The sequence below is a fragment of the Glycine soja genome, chromosome 20 (genome assembly GCF_004193775.1).
Source record: "Glycine soja cultivar W05 chromosome 20, ASM419377v2, whole genome shotgun sequence".
Lineage (NCBI taxonomy): Eukaryota > Viridiplantae > Streptophyta > Magnoliopsida > Fabales > Fabaceae > Glycine > Glycine soja.
In genome coordinates, this window is record NC_041021.1 from 36,698,093 (window position 1) to 36,715,611 (window position 17,519).

The 17,519-nt window shown below is 29.7% G+C and overlaps 3 protein-coding genes across 6 annotated transcripts; 1 reads left to right on the plus strand and 2 right to left on the minus strand.

Annotated features, from left to right (window-relative positions):
• Window positions 1-2,171: 2,171 nt before the first annotated feature.
• On the minus strand, window positions 2,172-3,006 carry LOC114401351 (protein ALP1-like). The gene is made up of 2 exons (XM_028363860.1): window positions 2,832-3,006; window positions 2,172-2,741 (listed from the first exon to the last, which is right to left on the minus strand). The coding sequence occupies exons 1-2, from the start codon at window positions 2,898-2,900 to the stop codon at window positions 2,226-2,228; spliced, it is 585 nt and encodes a 194-aa protein (XP_028219661.1). The 5' UTR covers window positions 2,901-3,006; the 3' UTR covers window positions 2,172-2,225.
• On the minus strand, window positions 2,950-3,469 carry LOC114402064 (uncharacterized protein At2g29880-like). Its single transcript, XM_028364603.1, has 2 exons — window positions 3,371-3,469; window positions 2,950-3,276 (listed from the first exon to the last, which is right to left on the minus strand). Exons 1-2 carry the CDS (start codon window positions 3,467-3,469, stop codon window positions 2,950-2,952), a joined length of 426 nt encoding a protein of 141 aa, XP_028220404.1.
• A 9,064-nt stretch (window positions 3,470-12,533) lies between these two features.
• On the plus strand, window positions 12,534-17,022 carry LOC114403202 (shaggy-related protein kinase alpha-like). 4 transcript variants are annotated; one of them, XM_028366000.1, is made up of 13 exons: window positions 12,534-12,667; window positions 13,277-13,449; window positions 13,575-13,667; window positions 14,367-14,426; window positions 14,529-14,801; window positions 14,877-14,951; window positions 15,125-15,181; window positions 15,305-15,445; window positions 15,530-15,580; window positions 15,782-15,877; window positions 15,998-16,081; window positions 16,294-16,396; window positions 16,506-17,022. In XM_028366000.1, the coding sequence occupies exons 2-13, from the start codon at window positions 13,333-13,335 to the stop codon at window positions 16,586-16,588; spliced, it is 1,233 nt and encodes a 410-aa protein (XP_028221801.1). In that variant the 5' UTR covers window positions 12,534-12,667; window positions 13,277-13,332; the 3' UTR covers window positions 16,589-17,022. The 4 variants fall into 4 exon arrangements, with proteins under 4 accessions (XP_028221801.1, XP_028221802.1, XP_028221803.1 ...); XM_028366001.1 differs by having other exon boundaries at window positions 12,562-12,671; XM_028366002.1 differs by having other exon boundaries at window positions 12,585-12,759.
• The last annotated feature ends 497 nt before the right edge of the window (window positions 17,023-17,519 follow it).

The window sequence follows — 17,519 nt, forward strand, 5'->3', positions numbered from 1 at the left end:
ACCATGTAGGAATTACTTTAGAAACAGACTCATTTCGGGAATATGTTTCTAAAAGTAACCCCATACAAAAAATTTGCCTAAGTTCATCCTTAAATGTATCAATTAGGTGAAACAAGAGATGCTACGAACGTATTTTCTATCACACTTTTTTGTATCTTAGTTATTAGATTCAAAGTGCTTTCCTTTCCTGTCCTCTAAATAGAAAACAAAACCTTTTTTAGATAGGTTGCAATTTTCTGTGGTATATTTTCATTTTTTATACGGGTTTTTTTTTTTTTTGGACGGGGACACTGAAAGAGATGGTGTGTCAAAATGCTAATTCTTGAATTTTGTTTGGTGATACTTATTCCAAATCATGACTACCTTGTCTGCAAGCTTCTCTTGATTTTGCGCTATTTAGTTAGTTTTAATCTCTTATCTTTTTCGTTTAAAGATTAAATATTTCATTAAAAATATAAAAAAAACATAATAATTAAAATAAGTAGTACAATATTAAAGGAGAAATTTTATTAAAGTAAATGGTGTAATATTAAAGAAAGAAATAAATGAAGAAAATTATTAAAGCATTGAGATAAAAATTAAAAAAAATATTAAATTGTAATTTATAAGTTCAAACGATACTAAAGTAATGTGTTTTTTTGGTGAACAAAGGATTGAAAAGACAAATTACAAAGCATGGGCTAAGTCATGGCCCAAGGGAGCTAAAGTAATGTTTTGAGAAAAGCTTATAAATTAATGAGAGAAATTTAATTAGTAAATGTTTTTAAAATAACTTGTACGGGAAATGACAGTACATGCACTATCACTAATTATTAATGCATTACGAATCCAAGAGTTTGTTGATATGGGACTTTATTTTTATTGGATGTTGCTTAAAAATAAAACTTTTGCATGTTGAATTTCTCAACTTCAAAATCGGATAAAGCGAGCATTTGGAAAAAAAAAATCATATTTAACGATCATAATTCTTGGAAATCATAAATCCTAAGATTCATCTTTTTTAGGAATTGTTTGGTTAGTTATTAAAAATCTTTAAATAAGTTTTTTAGGAATCAAATAGTTATACATATTTTTATCGATTATTTTAATTATTTATCACATTATATAATGTAATAAAAATAATGTGATATTTTTACTATAATAAAAAAAATTAAATTTGAGAAAGTAAGATTCTCACCTCTTTTATGAGAAAGTTTTTGTGAGAAACTGATTAAAAAATATTCTAGGAAAATATTCTTTCTTATGAATGTTATTTTTTTAAAATGCATATCAAATATGGGAAATTAAGGGAGCGTTTGGTAGGAGATAAGTTTTTTAATGCCCATGAATCATGAATTTTGTGAATCAAGTTTCTTTGGAATGAGTAAAATCTATTTGATTGACCACCGAAAAAATTAAATTTAAGGAAAGTAAGATTCTCACCTCTCCCATGAGAAATTTTTCATAAGAAACTTGTTAAAAAAACATTTTTGAAAAATATTGTTTCCCAGGCATCTTATTTTTTTCAAACGAATACCAAAATGGGAAATTAAGATTCTCAACCAAAATTCTCAGGAAACTCAAAATTTTCCCCCTACCAAACACCTCGTAAGCTTCCCATAAAACTAAAAAGTTATCTCCTACTAAACATCCTCTAAAATCTAAGGGGGGTGTATTGGATTGGGATTTTGAGAGAATATTTTGACAAAAACAATCTTGAAGATTTTAAAAGATTATGTGGGATTGTATTGATTTTGTGGGATTTTAAAAGCTTTTTTTTAAAAGACTTTTTACAATCAGGATTCTTAACCCAAGATTTTAATGGATTTCTAACACAGATTTTTAAGATTTCAAAGTACTTTATGGATTTTTAAGATTTTGAAAGATTAATACATTTTAAACAAAAAAATAACGGAAGTTACAAAAGTGAATGAAAAAGATGATAAATAAATTATAATGTTTGAATAAAGAAAATAAAAACGATAGAAATTTTAAACCTTTTAATAACAAAGTCATTATTGCCTAAAAAAATAATAACAAAGTGATTCTCACTTCATGTTCGCCTAATTATTAGCATTTCTCCACATATCTGAACCTATATTAGTCCTCCATATATTAGCATCTTCTCGTTCCTGCTCTTGTGTTTGAACAATGGGTTCATGATCATTGTCTTCGTAATTTGATAACACTGAAGATGAAGATGAAGACTCGTCAGTAGGTTCCACTGGAAATTCATCAGAACGACATTATTTGCGAAGAAAATTATGAAGTGCTGCACATGCCAACACAAGCTCTGCTTGTGTTTTAAATAGAAATGGAGGTGCTGACTTAAAAATTGTGAACCGCGATTTAAAAATATCAAATATCCTCTCAATCACATTCCTTAAGGATGCATGCCGAAGATTAAATAATTCCTTTTCATTTTCAGGGTCATTACCGTGACCTGCAAAATCTTGTAGATGATATCGTACACCTCGATATGGGGCTAAAAATTTGCGTCGATTAGGAAATCCACAATCCACCAGATAATACTTACCTTGGGGCACTTTAAGTCCATTCTTCCTTGCCAAAGCATCACTTAACACCTTGGAATCATGTGCTGAACCCTCCCACCCGCTAAGAACGTACATGAATTCCAAATCAAAGTTACAAGCAGCTAATACATTTTGTGATATATTTCCATGACGATCACGATAACTGCTTACATCTCGTCCTTTTACTGATGCGGGAATATGTGTACCATCAATAGCTCCAATGCAATCCTAAAGTGTGTGTATCAATAATCATAAATATTATTATAATAATCACAATTATAATTATAATTTTGTTATAATTAGATAATGATCACATACCTTAAAATAAGGATAAAACCTTGTGCTTTCCCTTATTTTTGCAGGCACAGTTGAGCCTGGTCTAACCATTAAATCAGGTGCTAATGAGTTCAGAGCTTTCAAAATCTTGTGAAAATTTTCACTTGTAGCAAATTGTGATCGGCCAAATGTATTGCGGATTACACAATATCGAGTGTTCTGGCTGACAATCTGGTTGGTTTGGTGATGGAGGCTGATATGCTGGTTCATAGTTATTTGGTGTTATGAATGTATCACTATTAGGATCATATGAAAATTCTTCTATCCCAACAGTTCTATTTTCTGGCTCAAAAGTTGTTGCATCAGTATCATCTGGATCGACTGATATAGAATTATTCCCGCTAGAAACTCCACCCCCAACAACGATCTTCAAATACTCATAATCAACCATACTTTTTCCTCGAAGTTTGCTGTGACTTGGGTGAGACTAAAAAAAAAATCATTGTTAATATACTACAAATATTATAATTTACTAAATTTATAACTATTAATATATTTAAAAGATTATGAACTTAGCTCACCTTTAAGTAATATTTCCATACATCCTCATGAGCAGTGAAAGTTTTTCCAATTGGGTCCCATCCAAAGCCAGAGTTGTTGCGCATAAGGGTTGACATCATGTTATACTGGTTTCAAAACCACTTCATCCGACTCAAATAATGACTATAAGTTTTAGGGAATTTAGTTTTTGCATTGAGTTGAGGAAGTATTATTCGTTCTACATTTTGTTTGCTAAGTGACCCATTGGCATCACACAATCCCCTATTCATAGCATCCACCAAGAGGTGCAACAACTCATTGGTATCCTCCATAGTCCAAGATACATAATTATCTTTGTCTCTACTCTTTCCTTTGTTATTTTCTTGTGAATCCCCCATTTGATCGCTAATATATATATAAGAAACTAGTTATTTGACAAAAATAGTTATTGTTTCCTAATTGTCAAAAGTATAGTGACTATATCCCGAATAATATACAATTCAATAGAAAAACCAATAAAAAAACTACCTAATAATAAAATAAGGGTCATGCTAACATGCGCACTTAGGGCACATGTTAAGGATACTTCCAATAGTAACTATGTCTTAAAAACAACAATTTTTGACTTTTAAAAAAGTAAATTGCACAACTTTCAATACAAAATTTCTATACATAATACACTAACAAGTGTCTTAAGGGCACATGTTAGCATTTTCCATAAAAATAATACTCATATATCATAAAATCATTTAAAAAAAAACTATTAACAAAATAACAATAATAATAACACAATAACAATTAAAAAATTATTAACACAATAATAATAATAATAACACGCTGTCAAAAAAATAATAATAACACATTAATAATTAACATTTTAATAATAACACAAGAAAATAATAATAATAATAATGGACGTTGTAAAAAAACAAGTTGAAGAAACAGAAAAAAAAAAGAGTTTTTTATTTTGATTTGCATATACAGTACTAAAAAAAAGCAATATGAAATCTTGATGCATATCAATTGTCATTCTTTTGATGCATATTCATTGCCTGGACGTTGAAAACAATATGAATACGAAATCTTGAAGCATATACAACACCCTTTTCTTTTGATTTGCGTAATATACATATAGTATGAACAATATTGACTATCGATTGCCATTAAAAAAATAGGTAAAATTGATTGAAAAGTTGTAAGAGAATGAACCTGGTAGTGGTTTGTGTCTTGTTCGGCAGGAGAAGAAAAAGTCTTTGGAAGATTATGAAAAGTCTCAAGGGTTTGGGTGAGATTGTTGGAGGAGTATTTTATGTGTATTTCTAACTAAAAAGTCTCTCAAAATCCATTCCACAAAAGAATCCATCAAAATCTATTTACTTTTGAATACCAAAAGACATTTTAAAAGTGGTAAGAAATCTCAATTGAATACCAACAGATTTTGTTGCCCTGAAAAAAAAATCTTTATTGTCTTAATTGAATACTACAAGATTTGTTTATATTTTATAAAAGTCTTGATTGAATACCAGAAGACTTTTTAATCATAAAAAAGTCTTTTAAAATCCTTTGAAATCTTAATCCAATATACCCCCTAAATGGCAAGGATAATTGATATAATTAATACAGTCATTAAAGTTAAATATTATAAATAGAAGATAGATGATTAAAAAAGAGAAAGAGTGAAAATAAAGTTGAATATTTGATTGTTTAGATTAAGGGTAGAAATAAGATGAGTTGTTTAGTTTGAATGAAAAGAAAGGAGAGAATTTAATAAATGAAGAAAAATTTCTATTACAACCTTGGATGCACATTTATGCCAAAATTTAATTTAACCCATTAAATTTTTTAATATAATCAATTATTGATCACCTTATAAGATTTGTAAATTGAATTATAAAAATTATAAGATTGATTTGGTGCTTGATAACGAGGGTTGAAGAATTAAAAGAATAAAGAAAAATAAAGTTATGGGTTCAAATCCTGATCTTCTAACCAAAAAACTAACAACTAATATTTACTTATAAAAAAATAAAAATTATGTAAATTGAATAATTGATGATGTAGTAATAGTAGTGCCTATAAATTAGTTTCGTTTGTAGCAATTTAATCAATTTTTCTAAAGTGCTTATTTCTGGTGCAAATCTAGATTTGGGTCAATCTCCATTTCTGAGAAACATCTAAACTCTTTTGTAAAATAAAATTTATGAATCATTAAATTTATCTTAAAATTCGTACACTATATTTTAAACGAACATCCAAATCTACCTTAAATCGAAAATCTAGTAGCAATTGCGTTTGAATTCCAGTAGTAAGTACAACCTATGACTCTTTGTCTCTTTCTCTGTGTCACGTGAAGAAAACCAAAAACTAAGGGTAGAAAAGACTTTTTATGAGTTCCCCTCAATTCAAAATTATTTCTCACATGTATCAACTGTACCAAACAAGCCGCACTCAATTCCATTTGCACCAAATCTATTTATGTCGTCACAAACAAACGGAGCCTAAGTAATGATTTTTATTTTTTACATAGTAAATAATGGTTAGTTGTATGAATAAAGTTATTTGTGCTGCTAGTCATCTATAATGATTTGGCATTACAGACTTACCTATAATGGGAATGCTACTCACTTATTTGTGCGGCTAGTCTTCTACACTTTCTTTTTCATCCTCTGGATATTGCCAAAGTACTTGCTCTAGGCTTGCTTAATCAATATTACGACAGATTGATGATGGCTAATCAGACAATCCTACTATACTATGGTAATAATATATGCTTTTAACACAATGTTTGGAAATCCAGAACTGACCATGTGCCAGTGATGGACTAGAAAGAACATTTGGAGCATTTCTAAAGTTTCCACTTAATTCATGCAGGTTGATAGGCAATTAGGCAAATAAGTCAGCTCATTTATTAGCTTCTTTGTCTTTTGATAAATGTTGGACAAACGACTTAAAGAGAGTACCTAATGGCTTTTGACTCTTTGTATGTTTTGGTTCTTTTGATGTATTCTCTTTTGAAAATAATATTGTTTGAAGCCCTGTTGAATATTAAATGTGGTAGCACTTCTCTTGGATATTCAAACCTTGTATTTGATTTCTCATTAATTTTATTCTACCGTTTTATATTTAATTAACACATAAAATAATGCATTACTGAATATTTTCTTATATATGTCATATAGTGTGTAAAATTAATTTGTTATTTCTAAATACTACATTTGATCCGTTTGTTAAGCATTTTTTAATGTTACGATACATCAATTCAAATATATAGTTAATAGTATTGTTTTTATTAAATTTATTAAATTTATTAAATGATTTTTAATATACCCTTTTCCCATCTTATTTTTCCTTTTTTCTTTTCATTTTCATCGTAAATGTGTAAAAAAAAATAAAGATAACAATTTTTTATAAGATATCGACATTTAAAAAAAGGAGAGACAGGAGTCACTTATATAGAGCTGGCGCTGAATTCTTGCAAGGGGAATTGCATTCAGTTTTGTGGAAAGTTTAGCTAAGTCCATTAATTATGTATATGACTATAACATGATCAGCAAAATTAATTGTTGACTGTAAACAGAATGAACTTTACTATATAAAAAAATAGATTATTTGACTATAACCGGCCAATAAGTGGTCATGATTCAGACATGCCGCAGCAGCACCGCCCCTATTATTTAGAATTTGGACCTAGAACAACTACACAGCACTAGCCTACTTCACTTTTATTTTCCTAACTATTTATATAAGAGTAGGATTATGTACCCAAAAAATAAATCTTTTTACAAGTTTTCTTAATATTTTATGAAGAAAATTGTTAGCTAACCGAGGTTGGAAGGATGGCAATAATAAGAATGCTAGCTTCAGCTTTGTCATGGGTGACAGTTGCTTATAGAAATTTCAGGATTCAAGCCATTCAGTTTTTCTTGGGTGACATTCAAGTCAATTATTAGAGATAAAAATTAGTTTAGTTGGTTACACTTTAGTTAAAAATTAGTTTAGTTGGTTGGTTACACTTAGTTATTAGTTTAATTTGTTACAATTTAATTTAGTTAGTTACAAATTAGTTATAAGTTTAATTACATAAGACTCAATGTATTCATGTAAAAATTGATTTGTTCATTTTAAGCATTATGCAAAGTAATAGGTTTCTCTTTTCTCTTCTTTCTATCTCTCTGCCTTAAACTTTTTCATGGTATGAAAGCAAACAAAAATACATCTTTTTTTTTCTCTCTCTCACACACACACCTTCCCCATTGCTAATAATTCTTACCATTCATTTTCTGGCCGCCATGCTTTCTCATCTTCTCAGCCACATGCCAATTCTAGGGTTTCAACTTCTCGGAGCTTTTGCACCACGTCCTTCGACAGGGACTCCATCGAGTACGACGTCGTCATCGTCGATACCGGTCCCGCCGGCTTATCGGCGACGATACAACTCAAGCAAATGTGCTGCCAAAGAAACCTCGATTTGTTCGTCTGTGTCCTCGAGAAAAGGCATGATCTGGCTACCCTCTCATGTTTTGGAGGAGGCATATGACTCCAAGATACATATCCAAAATCAGATTCTAAAGTGAGTACCCTTCCTCAACAATATTGACTAGTTGAAATTTGATAACAATAGCTTTCTCATCTAGTAAGGATGTGTTCTTAGAATTGATAGTTCTTGACTCCAAATGAAGTTTGTGTAAGTTTCTCTATATGTAGCACTGCCCAATTTATGCCTACAAGGTGTTTGATTAAATGCTTCTGAAAATTTTGAAAATTTTGGCTTATTGTTTCAGTCTTTTAGGCTTATTTTGATGATTTTAGTTTCTATCATGTGTGGTGGTTAAGCATTGTTCATTTGTTAGCTTCTATCATGAGTGGTTAAGCCTTGGTTATTGTTGGTTCACAAAGTGTTTGTAAAAAGTCCTCAAAGAAGACAGATTTTGTGATTCTTCTATTTTGTTGATGTAAGTTTCTGCCCGTGATGATTAAGCATTGTTTAAGTTTTTGCCATGAATGGTTAAACATTGAATTGTTGTTTTGCTTTTGCTCTTGATGGTTAATACTTGTTGCTTCTACCAAGTGATTAAACTTTGAGGTATAATTTCTGCTTAGTGGTAAAGCTTTGATAATTTCATAGATTAATAATTATTTGAGCTTCTGCCAAATGGTCTTATTGTTGATTTCGCTTGATAGTTAAGCTTTGATGTTTGCTTTGGACTCTTGGAAGAAGATTAAGAAAGCTGAAGTTGGTCGAAGATTTCTAGAAATTTTTGTTTTGGTCAATGCATTTTCGACATATTTAACTATATTCTAAGTTTTCAAATTTTATTTTCATTTCCTTTTATATTGATGTATTGTCTTCTCCAACACCTTCGAGCTTGCGAGGGTATTATAAAAATTAGTTTAATTGGTTACAAGTAAGTTATTAGTTTAGATTGTTATAAATTAGTTTAGTTAGTTATAAATTAATTACAAGTTTAACTATATAAGACTTAATGTATTCATGTAAAAATTGATTTGTTCACTTTGAGCATTATCTAAAGTAATACTCAGTTTCTGTTCTCTGTTCTTTCTATCTCTCTGCCTTAAGCTTTTTCACCAATAACTAATATATAAGAATAAAACATATCCAATTTAAGAAAAATGAACCAAGTCACTTGTAAATGCAGTTTGGTTTGAAGTGAATTGCTTTTAAAAAAAAATTGTTCAATTTAAATTTAGGTCATATATGAAACAAATATTAAATAAAATAAAAAAATAAAAATCTTAAAAAGTTTTAAAATATTTAATTTATTCTTTACCTAATAAATGTTTTCTATACGGTCTTTACCTAATAAATATGAGAATTAATAGAAAATTTTAAAATTATTCAATCATCAAATAATCCATAATCCGTTCTAATATTTCTTAAAGAAAGGCCCACGTGATTGCATAGAAGAGTAATAAAAGTTTTGTGCTGTTCTCTTGTATTATAGTCCTGTTTTAATTACAAAAGAATTTTAAAAATATAGCTACACACGAAAACAAATGAGCAATCCTATATGGTACGCAAATTTTGACGAATTTAAATTGGATGTGTCTTTATTAGTCTGTTAAACACTAAATAGATGTACGCGCATGTTTGGTTTAACTTTTTTTAATTAAGTTTTTAATCTTTTAATTTTTTTCAAAATGTAAAATTTTAGTCCCTTAAAAATGTTTTTTTTATAACTTTTAATTTTTTATTATTTTTTTGTCAGTATTTTTAGTTCTTCTAAGATTTTTCTTCTTCTCATTTTTAGTCTTTTATTTATTTATTTTTATTACTCAAAATTAGTCTTAAATATAAAATAAATGAAGGATTAAAAATAAAAAATAGAAACTAATTTTGAACAATAAAAATAAATAAAAGACTAAAAATAAGTAGTAATATTTAGAGAAGAAAAAAATATTAACCAAAAATTAATAAAGAATTAAAAATTTTAAAAGGACTAAAAATTAAAATTTATAAAAATTGAGAGACAAAAATTTTAATTAACTTTTTTTAAGAGATGTTTGGTTTAACTTCACTTTATATCAAAATCAATTTACATTTTTTATATAGAAGGTAAAATAATATAGAGTTGCTTCCAATTTTGCATAGTGTTACTGTGATTCAGATTTTGGATACGTTATTGTCATTCCAAACCCTATTAAGAGAATGAAAAACATCGGAAAGTTGATGGAAAAACGCTAAACACCTTTTTGGTAGTGTTTTTGGGATTTTTATTTTTTTCCATACCATCTGATGTTATCCCAAACAAATATGTTTCTGTGTGACAACTTAACTAAATATTGTAAATCCATAAAAAAGCATAAATATTTACTTTTATATTATATATTTAAGTATTCAATTTCGAGTTATAAATGTCTTTATATTATTTTTTAATTTTTTCAATAAATTGTGCAACTTTTTTTTCTTACATATCTCATTTTATTTTATATTTTAGTATTATTATTATTATAAACTGTATTACTCAATTATATAGTTAATATTAATTTGAATTATTTTATGTTAACACACCATACTCGATCATGCTTTCCACGTAATTTTTATCAAACGCTTTTTATTTATTAATTTATTAAACAATATCTTTAAAACACTTGTTAGCATAATTTTCATTTTAAAAGCCTTGTGTCTTTGTTTTATTTTACCTAATAAAACAAAATAATTATTTTTAACAATAATAATATTTCGTATTATATTTTTTTTAAGATGCACTATTTTATTATTGTTTAATAATAATAAATTTTTGTCTCTAATAATATACTTTTTTTAATTTTGATTATATATATATATATATAATTAATTATTTGTACAGTATAAAAACCATAACAGTGATATAAGAAAACCCCAAATAGTGCAAGGTAAATTTTGTGTGTGTGTGATATCATTTGTTAACTTAATTTTATTGAGATCTCATACAATAACTCTTTAATAATAAAAAGAAAAACCCACAGAAACAAGTATATTAAAAATAATATAAAATATTTATGGTACTTATGAATTAAAATGAACTTAATATTTATAAAAAAAAATGAACTTAATCTTGTCTATTTTTTTTTTAATTTGACTCACTTTGTCTATCATTGACCCAATTACTAAAGAAAATCAAACTGTTTTTTTTATTATTATCAATTTTTAAAACGGATTTATATCTAACACTTGAATATAAATTTGTTGATTAAGTTAGATGAATTTCTTAATAAAAAAAATAAGTTATTGAATAAGTACTTAGCACATAAGAATTTTTGTAGGAGTTGTGTTTATAGCTAAAAAAGAAACAAGGTTAAATTACTTTCATTTAAACTCCAAGTTGTTTCCATAAACTATTATATATTTGAATGTTTATTCTTGACTAAAAGTGCTTTTAGGAATTTTTATTGAACCAAAGTGTTTTAAAAGTTATTTTTTAATGAGGATATTTTTAGAAGTTATTCTCAATTACAATAAGTTAAAAAAAAGTTACATATTTTATTTTAATTGTTATCAATGTAAAAATATTATACTAATAATTGTTAAAAAATAATTTTCGCTTAAATATAATTTTGGTTCTTTTATTTTTCAAATTTTTTAATTTTGATCCTCTATTTTAAAATAAAGACATTTAGTCTTTATATTTTTTTTTAAAATGTGTTATTTTAGTTCCTTATTTTAAAATAGAGACATTGAGTCTCTCTTTTTTTTAAAAATAAAATTTACAATTTTGGTCATTCCTTCAAATTTGGAAGCATTTATTGTTCATAGATTAATATTAAACAAATTATCTAATATCACAATACTAAATTTGGATCATATCAAATTAATTTTTTTTATCGTTAAACACTTTTTAAATTTGATGAAAAGAGTAAAATGGTAGATTTTACAAAATTGAAGAAAATAGATGTTTTTATTTTAAAATAAAAAGACTAAAATTATAGAATTTAAAAATTAAGAGGATTGAATGCCTCTTTTTTAAACTAAAGAAAAATTACATATTTTTAAAAATAGGAACACAAAAATTACATCCAATAACTTTTTTATATGTATTTTACACAAAAGAAATTTATGAACATATTTTCTAACATATTTTTTTAATACACTTCATCCTATTGGTTAAAGTTTATTGAAAATTATAAAATTTATAAATTTTGCATTTTATTTAATATTTTTTTCTTCTTAATTTTGTAGTTTTTAATAAATTATAACTAATAAAAAATTTATGTTTTATGAAGTATAATAAAGGGTGGAGTGCTAGTATTTTTTTTGAAAGTCAGGTAATTGTACATAAGAATAATTTAATAACATTTAGTAACAATGTTAAGAATTTACTCATTTTTATACGCATACCTATGTGAAATTATTGAGCACACCGTTTTCTTTTAGCTGTAACATGCTAAACTCGAGAACAAAAGAAAAATGTAGTAAATTATTAAGCTGTTGTCTATTCATTTGTTAGCCGTTGTAATTTTTCACGTGTCATTGTAAATAAATATATTTTGGGGAACGATAAAAAAAAAAAGACAAAGAAGAAAAAAAAAACGCCCACGAAAGAAGGCGCCAAAGAGGCACATGCCGCTGTGGCCAATTAATAGTTGTTACCATTTCAATACGGTGAGTTTTGAACTTTGAAGTTTGAACGGTCAAAAGCGAAGGAAAAAACCAGGTTACACTAGCTAGATTTTTTTAATTTTCCGAAAATACACAATTATTATTGAAGAAAATAAAGAAAGAAAGAAAGAAATAGAGATAGAATGGTTTGGTTTTCTTCTTTGACTGTCAGCAGCGCATTATAGCACACCACACAAAAAAGCAAAACAGAGAGAACAACTGTTACTCACACACGCCATGGGTATGTATGTCATCATCATCGATCCATCGATCTAACTCTCTCTTTCTCTTCCTTCTAACCGCTGTTTCCGCATCTCGCTTCCTTCCCAAACTGTAGATTCGTTTTTTTCTCTCTCTATTTCTTCCTTTTATTTTTATGCCTTCTCTCTCTTCAGTTTTGTTTCTCCAATGTGACTGGTGTTGTTTTGTGTTTTTCGTGTGCGTCGTTCGTTAATTTTGTTTTGTGTATTCGGATCGAGATTTTTCGCGTTCGGTTGCGGGGATCTTCGGTTTAGGTTTGTTTAGGGATTTTGTTTTCTGTTTCTGTTGCTGATGAGTTTTTCGTTGGATTTGTGGTGTTCTGTGAGATTGGCGGACTTTTTATTTTTATTTTTATATTCCTTCAATTTTTTCTTTTTTGGAAAAAATGAATATTTATTTATGGACGGAATGGATTTGCTTTTTTCTGTCTCTTAAATTCTTGTTTAAACGGTGGTGCGACTTTCCTATTTAGTTCTGTTTTTATGAAGCCTGTTCACTGCAATTTTGCTTCTGAAAAAAAAGGAAATATATATATATATATATATATATATATATTAATTAATTATGGTGGAATTGTTCATTCTGGCAGGTAAATGAGTGGTTTTTGAGCAACAGCAGTTAAAAGAGAAAAGGGATTCAGCGAAGATGACATCGGTTGGTGTGGCACCAACTTCGGGTTTGAGAGAAGCCAGTGGGCATGGAGCAGCAGCTGCGGATAGATTGCCAGAGGAGATGAACGATATGAAAATTAGGGATGATAGAGTATGTAATTTGTAAACCCGCTCTTTTAAATTTTTCATTTTTTCCATGTTAGTTTTATTTTCTGTGTCTGTGTGGTTGGTTATAAATTTCAGGCTCAGTTACTTACAGTTTTCTTCATTTTGTAGGAAATGGAAGCCACAGTTGTTGATGGCAACGGAACAGAGACAGGACATATCATTGTGACTACCATTGGGGGTAGAAATGGTCAGCCCAAGCAGGTATACCTTCCCTCCTTTTTTTCTAATATCAATCTTATATACACTCATTTATGCAGTTTGAAATGATTAACTCTTGCACTGTCTCATTTACTGTGCTTACCTTGGAAGGCTGTAAACAATCAATGCTACAGCTTCATATTGTTACTTGTGTGCAAATGTTTCCCACCACTCCTATAGCTGCCGTGATTTTGAATATTGACATTTGAAGTCAATAACAGAAAAAGAAAATCCTCAATTTGGTTGTTATATCAGATCGCTGCTTGCTGACTATAATCTTTTTACGGTGATGTGCATAACTTCTTGCTGTGTGCAATGTGTTTTTGTCTTGTCTTGTGATTGGCAATTCTCCTCACCGATTGGCTACTGATTGATGAATCTTGTGATATTATTGGATAGGGTGAGAATGTTGTAATGTGGTTTTCGTCGTATCGTAACTGTGCCAAATCTTTTTACGGCGACTCACATAACTCCTTGCTGTGTGCAACTTGTTTTTGTTGTGTCTTGTGATTGGCGATTATCCTCTCCAATTGGTTTCTGATTGATGAATCGTGTGATATTATTAGATAGGGTGATAATGTCGCAATGTGGTTTTTGTCATATTCTACATATTCTCGTTAACCGTCTATTTTAGTTCTTGTGGTTTTTTTTATTATATATGTTTATTGCTTTAAAATAATTTTTATCTATGTTAATTTTCAGACTATAAGCTACATGGCAGAGCGTGTTGTAGGGCATGGATCATTTGGAGTTGTCTTCCAGGTAAAATTATGTATCCAGTTGACTAAATGAGATGCATTTCTTTAGCCTTTTCAACACAAGTGACATAATTATTGCCAATTCTGAGGTTGGGTGTGATTGTAGGCTAAGTGCTTGGAAACCGGTGAAACTGTGGCTATCAAAAAGGTTCTTCAAGATAAGAGGTACAAGAACCGGGAGCTGCAAACAATGCGCCTTCTTGACCACCCAAATGTTGTCGCTTTGAAGCACTGTTTCTTTTCAACCACTGAAAAGGATGAACTATACCTCAATTTGGTACTTGAATATGTTCCTGAAACAGTTAATCGTGTGATCAAACATTACAACAAGTTAAACCAAAGGATGCCGCTGATATATGTGAAACTCTATACATACCAGGTATGACTGTTGCCCTTCCTGTCTTAAGCTTTCATAATTGTTCTGGCTGTAACAATTATTTTTGATATATTTCAGATCTTTAGGGCGTTATCTTATATTCATCGTTGTATTGGAGTCTGCCATCGGGATATCAAGCCTCAAAATCTATTGGTATAGACTTTTTATTTTTATTTTTGCATAACATCATTGATAATTTATTCTGGTTCTCGTGTTACGTAGTTATGGTTGTGTTTAGGGTGGCTAAAAGATGGGAAATAATTAATTCAAACTCTGGTGACAGGACTGTTGGATGGAAAATACTAACTGAATTTTTTTCTGTGCAGGTCAATCCACACACTCACCAGGTTAAATTATGTGACTTTGGAAGTGCAAAGGTTTTGGTACGTTATATATGTTGGCATTTCTGCCCCTTCCTCCTTAAATCATTCCTCTTCATTCAACCTCTTGTTTTCCTGGGTTAGATTGTAGTTTTATTTTTCCTTGTTTGGTCTGACCTTTGACAGGTAAAAGGCGAACCAAATATATCATACATATGTTCTAGATACTATAGAGCACCTGAGCTCATATTTGGCGCAACTGAATATACTTCAGCCATTGACATCTGGTCTGTTGGATGTGTTTTAGCTGAGCTGCTGCTTGGACAGGTTGGTGGCTGTTGATGTGATCTGTTTCTCTCTTTTTTTTTTTGTTTAGTATATTTAATTAAAAATTGTATTTTCTTTTTACAGCCTCTGTTCCCTGGTGAGAGTGGAGTTGATCAACTTGTTGAGATCATCAAGGTAATCTTTGTGATTTTTAACTTATGATGTTATATCTTTCATATTTTCAAGTGTTTTTAAACTCTTGATCTCATATTTTGCTTTAGCCTTTTAATATTGAATTGGCCTATTTGATGACTTGATCAATTATATAGGTGGCCTTGTTTACTTGTTCAGTATTATAACATGTAAATGATCATTTGTTGTTTGTTGTGCTGACAGGTTCTGGGCACTCCAACAAGGGAAGAGATTAAGTGCATGAACCCTAATTATACAGAATTTAAATTCCCACAGATTAAAGCACATCCATGGCACAAGGTTTCACAAATAAATTTAATAGCATGTCACACTTTATGGTTAAGCTCATCATATTAATGTATTTCAAAATCCTTATTGAACACACTATACTAACATATTTGCTGATTTTTCTTCTACTAGATCTTCCATAAGCGCATGCCTCCAGAGGCTGTTGATTTGGTATCAAGACTACTACAATACTCCCCTAACTTGCGGTGCACAGCTGTGAGTATCTATCTGACGACTTATCAATCTTTTAGTATCCCACCTTAGGAAAAAGATAAAAATAGTGCTTAATAATAGTGTTTCCCTCTGTCAGATGATGGTTTTGCAAGTTTGTGTTTGTCAATTTTATGTTTGCTAGTCTTAGTATTCTATATCTGTTTCTCAACTTTCGATAATATGTGTAATTTGTGAGTTTGCTTTATGTGGTGCAGTTTGATGCCTTGACGCATCCTTTCTTCGACGAGCTTCGCGATCCAAATACTCGCTTGCCAAATGGCCGATTCCTTCCACCACTATTTAATTTCAAATCCCATGGTATGTTGATTTTGGAAGATAGGCTATCGTGTCCGTGACTCTGGTCTTTTTTTGTTTTCATTAATAATTTTCTGGCTGACTTTTTGTATGTTATTGGTGCGTGTACCAGAACTGAAAGGAGTCCCATCTGAGATTTTGGTGAAATTGGTTCCAGAGCATGCAAGGAAGCAATGCCCGTTTCTAGGCTCGTGAAGTGTTGTTTCCATATGAGAATGCTGCGCTTTCCTTTTCTATTTAATATGATATTTTTGTTGGTATCTTTATTGTATTCGGTTGCCCTGTAAAAGCAGATTTAGAGATACATGCTACTCATTATCACCCAACCCCCGATGGTTATGTAGAATACCCTGTTTCCTGTATCACAGCAGATTGTAACATACAATAGAGGACAAAATGTCTGCAATTATCTAAATGTTGCATCAATATTTGTATTTGTTGAGACAATGATGGGTTGTTGTTTAATTTAGTTATGCTTAGCGTGGTGGTTGGAAGTTGTAATGGCCTTGTCTGGGCATATGTTTATTTTTCCACTCTTTAGGACGACTTGGGACGAAGTCTTGGTGCTTGTCTGGACAAATATTAAACTCCTTAAGTGAAAGTGATCGATGTTATATTATAATCAAACAGTTAGGATGACTCACTCCTTTTTTAGTTTTAGTTTTATTTTCAATTTGAGGCTGAGGTGTGCGAGCACAAAAAAATAAACTTTGATGGCTAAGTATGTATGACTCTTGCCTACGGTACAAAGAATATATACAATTAAAAGCGTGTTCGAGTAAAGTGACAAATTGCTTTGGGTATTTTTTTCTCCTCTTTTATTTTTACGTTAAGAAAATCTTCGTCAATGGAGACTAACTAAAACCATGTGGCATTTTCAAGTTGAGAGGTATTCCTTAACTACTTTGAACCAAATATTCAAGGTTCGGAGCTTAATTCGTTTACTACTTTAAGGGGTCTAAGGTCAATTTAGTGGCTTCTTAGCATCTGAGGATGACTATTCACCCCTTCTTCACCACTATCTCTTTACATTGAACAAATTAGTAATTAAAGTCACACTCCCTGTATTTTAAGTAAATTATACAAGGCATTCATTCCTCCGTTTAAAAGTATTTCTTTGACACTT

Excerpts from the sequence above, each read along its gene's own strand:
- LOC114402064 (XM_028364603.1), bottom strand. The coding sequence starts at position 3,469 with ATGATGTCAACCCTTATGCGCAACAACTCTGGCTTTGGATGGGACCCA. Across the intron at positions 3,277-3,370 it reads TATGGAAATATTACTTAAAG|TCTCACCCAAGTCACAGCAA; the intron begins GTGAGCTAAGTT and ends TTTTTTTTTTAG.
- LOC114403202 (XM_028366000.1), top strand. The coding sequence starts at position 13,333 with ATGACATCGGTTGGTGTGGCACCAACTTCGGGTTTGAGAGAAGCCAGT. Across the intron at positions 14,802-14,876 it reads TGAAACTCTATACATACCAG|ATCTTTAGGGCGTTATCTTA; the intron begins GTATGACTGTTG and ends GATATATTTCAG. Across the intron at positions 15,446-15,529 it reads CTGAGCTGCTGCTTGGACAG|CCTCTGTTCCCTGGTGAGAG; the intron begins GTTGGTGGCTGT and ends TTCTTTTTACAG.
- LOC114401351 (XM_028363860.1), bottom strand. The coding sequence starts at position 2,900 with ATGGTTAGACCAGGCTCAACTGTGCCTGCAAAAATAAGGGAAAGCACA. Across the intron at positions 2,742-2,831 it reads GGTTTTATCCTTATTTTAAG|GATTGCATTGGAGCTATTGA; the intron begins GTATGTGATCAT and ends CACACACTTTAG.